Source organism: Ahaetulla prasina, chromosome 5, assembly GCF_028640845.1.
Source record: "Ahaetulla prasina isolate Xishuangbanna chromosome 5, ASM2864084v1, whole genome shotgun sequence".
NCBI classification, from domain to species: Eukaryota; Metazoa; Chordata; class Lepidosauria; order Squamata; family Colubridae; genus Ahaetulla; species Ahaetulla prasina.
This window is the reverse complement of record NC_080543.1, coordinates 107,453,704-107,460,141: the sequence shown is the minus strand read 5'-3', so window position 1 is coordinate 107,460,141 and position 6,438 is coordinate 107,453,704. Positions and strand designations below refer to the sequence as shown.

The 6,438-nt window shown below is 36.2% G+C and overlaps 1 protein-coding gene across 1 annotated transcript in view; it reads right to left on the bottom strand.

Annotated features, from left to right (window-relative positions):
• Window positions 1–484: 484 nt before the first annotated feature.
• The window catches only part of CLYBL (citramalyl-CoA lyase), a 199,994-nt gene continuing 194,040 nt past the window's right edge, over window positions 485–6,438 (bottom strand). Inside the window, exon 8 of the mRNA XM_058185739.1 lies at window positions 485–2,324. Coding sequence (XP_058041722.1) covers window positions 2,229–2,324 — 96 coding nt within the window. The 3' untranslated portion in view covers window positions 485–2,228. The remainder of the gene's footprint in view (window positions 2,325–6,438) is intronic.

The following is a 6,438-nucleotide window of genomic DNA, read 5'->3' as shown; positions in this document are numbered from 1 at the left end:
TTATCTTTTTTAAAAAATCGTATTAGTAGTCCATGGGATTTAAAATTATGAATTTAGTGGTCCCTGAGGTCCAAAGGGTTGGTGACCCCTGCCCTATAGGATTTCTCAAAAAATAAAAAAAGAGGGGGATATTTATTGGTTTCTACCTAGGGCTCTTTTTGAAAATGCATTGTGCTTTGGGAAAAACAACACAATAAACTATGAGGTAGAGAGCCCCTGGTGGAGGCTGGAAGGAGACACTGGTTTGTTAAATGGGTCTTTTTATCATAAGACATGGCTATAAGTGCAGCTTTACTGCAAATAGGTAAGCCAATTTATAAAAGTGCTCACAACATGGCCTCAACATTTTAAAGATGCCCACCACCAGTCCAGAAAGCTGTCTCCCCTGGTTTTAAGTGGCACCATGGAAAGTGAAGTAGATTAAATAGATTAATATAAGAGGAGTAGATGAATGAAGGAAGTCGTTGATATAAATAGAAACAAACACCATATCCAAATACTAAGTCATCTCAACAATATATTATCTCTGTATATTTCAACAGTACAGTTTCTCTTAGTTTCACAAAGGGAATGCCCAGGACTGAACCAAAAGCTGTTCATTGCCAGTTAGATAAATCTTTTTCTATGTTCAGTTCTGTTAGAAATATCTCTGGTAGTTGAGCTGAAATGATCTTTTCTGAAGAGAATGGAAATGGGTGACCAGTGCATGAGGACAATTTGAGGCTGAAAAAATCATGTATCTTATTTGGTCTATGGACCTATAATTCTGCCATGAATCCTTCTAAGTACATACTCAAACTGCAATTTTGGATTAATCATTCTGAGGAATTACGGTACATCCAGTTTTCTTCTCATTATAATTTAAAACCAGACTTTATTAATATGCTCATAAAAGGCATGGTAACTACCTCCTTCCTTTACGGTCACGTTCAGAACAGATTTCTGCAGGGCTGAAAATGCTGTAATATGGCTATCTGCAGGGATTCAAGTAGCACTATCATTGAGTGTTAAAGAAAAAAATTAAGCTTTCTGAAATTTACAATCTATAATTCCTTTGCTGTTATCCTTTGTGATGATACTAAAAGCAGTGCAGAGAATTTTGAAGAAAAACTAGTGGTCTGATTCAACAGTGAGATACTTTTTTTAAAAAAAGCAGTTTTGATAAATCCCTTCTCCATAGGCACTTGGATTACAGGGACTTACCAAACTGCACATATTTATAAATCTCATATCCAATTGCACTTAAAAAAAAAAAGAGATGTCCATTTAGGTGGGAAGAGGTCCACATGACAGTTGTCTTTGCACAGCGAAATGGGAAAACTTCAAATTATTTAATTTTCTAAAACATCTGATAAAAGCTACAGAAAATGGTTTGAACTCCTAATTGATACATACAGATGTTTAACTGCAAACTCCTTGAGAAGTTAACTAAGCCATATTAAATGGTTTCCAGCTTGCACTTTCTACTGCAGGCAGCAAAATCCATTGGACCACAGTTGTTAATTTAGATTAAATATTCTAAAAGCAATGCATCTTCAGACTGAAAGAAGCTAAGCTGGAAATCTAGTCAGAGAGGAGGTTCTACCTTTAAAAGTCACACAGAACAGTGCCAGAAGTGTATTTTATTATCTTCAGCAGGGGAAAATATGCCTTTGCAATGTTTGCTTTCAGTATAACTCTTAAAGTAACAGGAACACAAGTTGAGGAAGGAATGTCTATGGATCCCTTCAAACCTATAATGTGTCAAGTCTCTGAAATTCCCAAAAACCTCTCTTAAGACTACTTGTTGTGTAGAATTTTAAACAAAGAGCAGCTCTTTTCTCTTTTGTATAACAAAATACGCTTCCCAAGGGCCCCTTTTCTACATACCCCTGAAAGATAAGGAAGGTTTTCCTCCTTTGGCAACTCTGCTGTTCACAGAACTTTTTTTCAGTCAAATATTAATTGAAGCCTGTTTGTGCACATCACTGATTGATTTTAATTGGTTGCTTTTCCAAAGGAAACAGTTTTGCTTTCAGGTCTGTCACAACTCGTTTGTCAGAGGAAACAAGCTCCAATCTTAGGATTCTCATTGACATTCAGTAAGAAAAATAGATCAAAGTTGTTGGACATGTATTCTGAATTCGACTGAAATATGAAGCATTGCACTGTCCTTTCTCTCAGTATCATGTAATTTTTCTTGAAGAAGCTCCTGGAATCACTCTTTGAGGAAAAGTTTATTTAGCAGATTATTTTTTCTTGATGGCAGTAGCAAGTGTAACGATATTTTGGGCCTGTCTCAGTAACGGCATGTCTATCATGCTGCCATGGAACGTGAAGGCACCCTGCAAAGAAAAAAAGAATATTCTCAAAAGAGATCTTGGGAAAATAAAATTTCGAGCTATAGTTAGTCATAATACTATGTTTGTTAGCTAAGAATCATTACAGCCCACATGAATCAGAGATATCTTCTACCTGTTTTAGAAAGAGCCCAGAAGTACAATGATAAAATAATTAAAGAAAAAGAAATGCAGAAGCTAAGCAAGGTCAGGTCAGGCTTGGTCTTGAATGGGAACTCAGAAAATTCCAGGACTATGAAGTAGAATGTGAACTTGGAAAAAAACTCCTGAAGACAATTGCCAACTACTTCTATGTTGCTGCCGAAAAAGCAACATGTCTATATCCTAGCAATTATCAGGAATCACGCTCAAAACAGAGAAATGTTAACTTTTTTCTCACAGACAAAATATTCTTCTTCTCTGCTCCCAGAAAAGACATAGGAAGACGTAACCTGAGCTGCATGAATGAAGTAGTAATGTAGTATTGAGGAGAGTGGGCCCAACAATTCATTTTTCACTTATAACAATTTTGCCAGGTTCCAGTTGTTTGGCACTAAAATACTGGTATCCACAAGGAATATTTTCTTTTTGCTAATCACAGTCTTGAGTAAGCAGTATTACTATAAAACCTATTAAAACTCATCCCCAATGTTGATACCAGTGAACTAAAAGGGGTTTGTGTTGTGTTCTGAAAACAGTGTGAAGCAAGATTGAAGGTTGTATGCAGGGCTGTGGGAGAGAAGATGGAGCTGGCCCTCTTTAGTTTCCATTGATAGAAGAAGGTCCATCTACAGAAGAGGATGAGTGCTGGATTCTAGCTATTGTGAATATTAGAATAGAATCTTATCTAAAAGATCCACATATGCACTTCTTTCTGTTACTGGAAAAAATGACAACAGTGATAAATAAACTAGACCAGAGAAATTGGTCACATTTCTAACCAGCATTGGAGAACCTCTGATGTGAGTAAGATTATACAAAGGTTTTTGAAGAGTAAAAATAAAAAGAGAAACCAATTGCCACTCCAATAGTAAAATTAAGGATTGTTCGAAAAAGAACAAATAATAAAAAAAGTCTTACAAACATACTGTATGGAGGAGAAATATAATCAATGTTTGAATACAGAGAAGTGGTTCATGTTACAGTTTATTGAAAGAAGGCTAATACAATGACAAAAAATATCCTGATATTATTAGGACTAGTAATACAAAGAAAACAAAGTGCTTAAATTTTCACTTGTATAATACTGTTTATAATTAGGTCAATTTAGCTGAAGAGCCTCACTCCAGTAGCAGAGATGGGAAGAGATGTTACAACCGTTTGTTTGCACGAGGACAATGAAAATTAGATAATAGTAGTAACAATGCCAAAAGCAGATTGGAATTGTACTGCAAAAACAATTAGTTGGAAACCCAAAGGAGGAATCTGGTGTATAAAATACCTATGAAATTACAAATGAGGATAAATATAAATGTACTTTAGCTGATGATTTAGATATTACTGAGATGACCTGAAAATCCTAAGAAACAATATCTTGTTCCAACCATTAATCTGGAGTGTTACATTGACAAATAAGCCAATATTTTCATAGCTCATGTAAAATATTTATGTTATTAATGAATTTTCTACAACTTATATTACTTTTATTTATACCACACTCCCTAGCCTATTTGTCTCAGGTGGCAGCTCCTGGCTGGCCTTGATTAGGCTTGGAAACTAAGCAGTGTTAATCTTGGTTAGTAGTTAGATGGGAGACATCCAGCAATGCTAGGACTGGTGGCTAGCATGGACTAAAATATCAAAGCAGTTCTACATTGTCTTCATCCAGGAACACCACACTGATACATCCTCAAAGTTCCCAAGGTCATGGATAACATGTAAGAAGCAGCTTCTTTATGCATATTTATTTAGTAAAACATAATCCCATTGACTCTAAATGAATCTCTGCAGGATTGTAGTTTAGATTTGTCATGGGGCTACTGTAGGTTGCTTACAACAATGAAAAGGAAGAAATGAAAAGAGTGTAAACAAAACAAAAGTAAAATACTGTAATAGAACAATAAAATAAATGAAAAAGAACACATATTTTATCAATATGATTAAAAAAAAGATGGATGGGTGAAGAGCAGAGAGCAAGGGGGGAGGTGGAATCTGCCATCAATCCAGCAGCCACTTTCACTAACCCCCATCTCGTTCCCAAGCCAACTGGCAGAGCCAGGTCTTCAAGCTCTTGTACAAATGGGGGCAGATCTTACCTTAGAGGGTTGGATGTCCCAAAGAATATTTATTGTATTTAATTTTTTCCCCCAGAAAAAAAATAGCTGAATGTCCTGATTACAGCTTGCTATAATTGGGAGTTGTAAATCCAGCTGCTATGGGGTAAACCCCCTTGTCTTACTTAATTAACAGGAAAGTTGGTCCCACCTTGGAAAGACCACACTTGGAATACTGCATCCAGTTTTGGTTGCCATGATATAAAAAAGAAGTTTAGATTCTAGAAAGAGTACAGGGAAGAGCAACAAAGATCATTAGGAGACTGGAGGCTAAAACATATGAAGAATAGTTGCAAGAATTGGGCATATCTAGTTTAATGAAAAGGACTAGGAGTGACATAATAGCACTGTTCCAATATTTGAGGGGCTGCCACAAAGAAGAGGAGGTCAACCTATTCTCTAAAACAGCTGAAGGTAGGACAAAAAGCAATGGATGGAAACTAATCAAGGAAAGAAGCAATGTAAAACTAAGGAGAAATTTCCTGACAGAACAATTAATCAGTGGAACAACTTGCCTTCAGAAGTTGTGAGTGCTCCAACACTGAACGTTCTTAAGAAGAGATTGGATAAACCATTTGTCTGAAATGGTATAGGGTTTCTTGGACCTCTTTTCACTTTTTATTGTTATTCTGTTAAGGTATGAAAATGAAGATGCCATCAAAAAGATAGTTCAGCTTTGTTCAAGCTGGTGCTGGAATCCACCTGCTCAAGCAGGAAACCCTATACCATTTCAGACAAATGGTTGTCTAATCTCTTCTTAAAAACTTCCGGTGTTGGAGTACCCACAACATCTGATACCATACACAAAAAATGTATATATTCCAAATTAAATATTTAATTCAGCCCTTGCTAAATAAAAAAAACATGACATGTAAAAATTCTTATTTCAGTTAACATTTCCAGCAGTATTCCACACTAACCTGTTAATATTGCTTATCTTGGTATAGTCTGCTCCAAAGAAGATATATTTATTCTGGGAAATTTAATGCCAGCATCGTGTAATATGTGAAAGAAGACAAATCTTTTGGTGCTGATATTGCTAGGCCTCAACATATTTTACTTCAAAATAAACACAACTGAAATAAATTGAAATTACTTCTGAGTAAACAAATTTAAGATTTTTTTGGTCATAGAGGTGTATTAAAGACCATGGCCTTGGTCAAGCTGCAGGATAAGGCGGTTCATGGAGATATCATTGCCAAAGAATTAAGCAAGCCACAAAGGATGTGAAGGAAGTAAAATTAAATTGGCAATGTCAAATGTCTCTCTTTCTTCATGTCTCTTACCTATAGATTGAATCGGGTAAAATGAATAATTTTCAGCCAAGATTTAGCAGTAACTGGTTTAATTCTAGCAAAATCCCTGCCAAATACAGGTGAAACAAAATGTGGGACTGCCGCCATTTCAATAAATTGAAATGATATTTAGGTGGTACGGCTTTTCTTTTAATGCTCTTGGTTTACCCCAGAAGACCATATTGGCCAGAACATTAGCTCTTTTGCTCTGCCCTGGAGAAGAAAGAAGGCAGCTGAGCCCCATTATACCTGGAGCCCCAAGGGTGGGGGAACACCAGGTAATATTTGGAAGATGTGGCTTTTTTTGCTACAAGGTCTTCTCACATCCTACCATGCTCTGTGGCAGAGTGTGATGCCTTGAGTTGGATCTGAAGGACAGAATTTTTCAACATTCTTCCCATCTTTTCATACCTGAAAATTTGATGGGGCAGGATAGATCAAATAACATCAGATATAAAAAAGTGATTGCTTGTTTTCATACACTATCTTTGTATAAACTGGGAAGGGTGTCTCAGATATGCCTAAGTACTCAAGGGAAAGGCTTTGGTGATT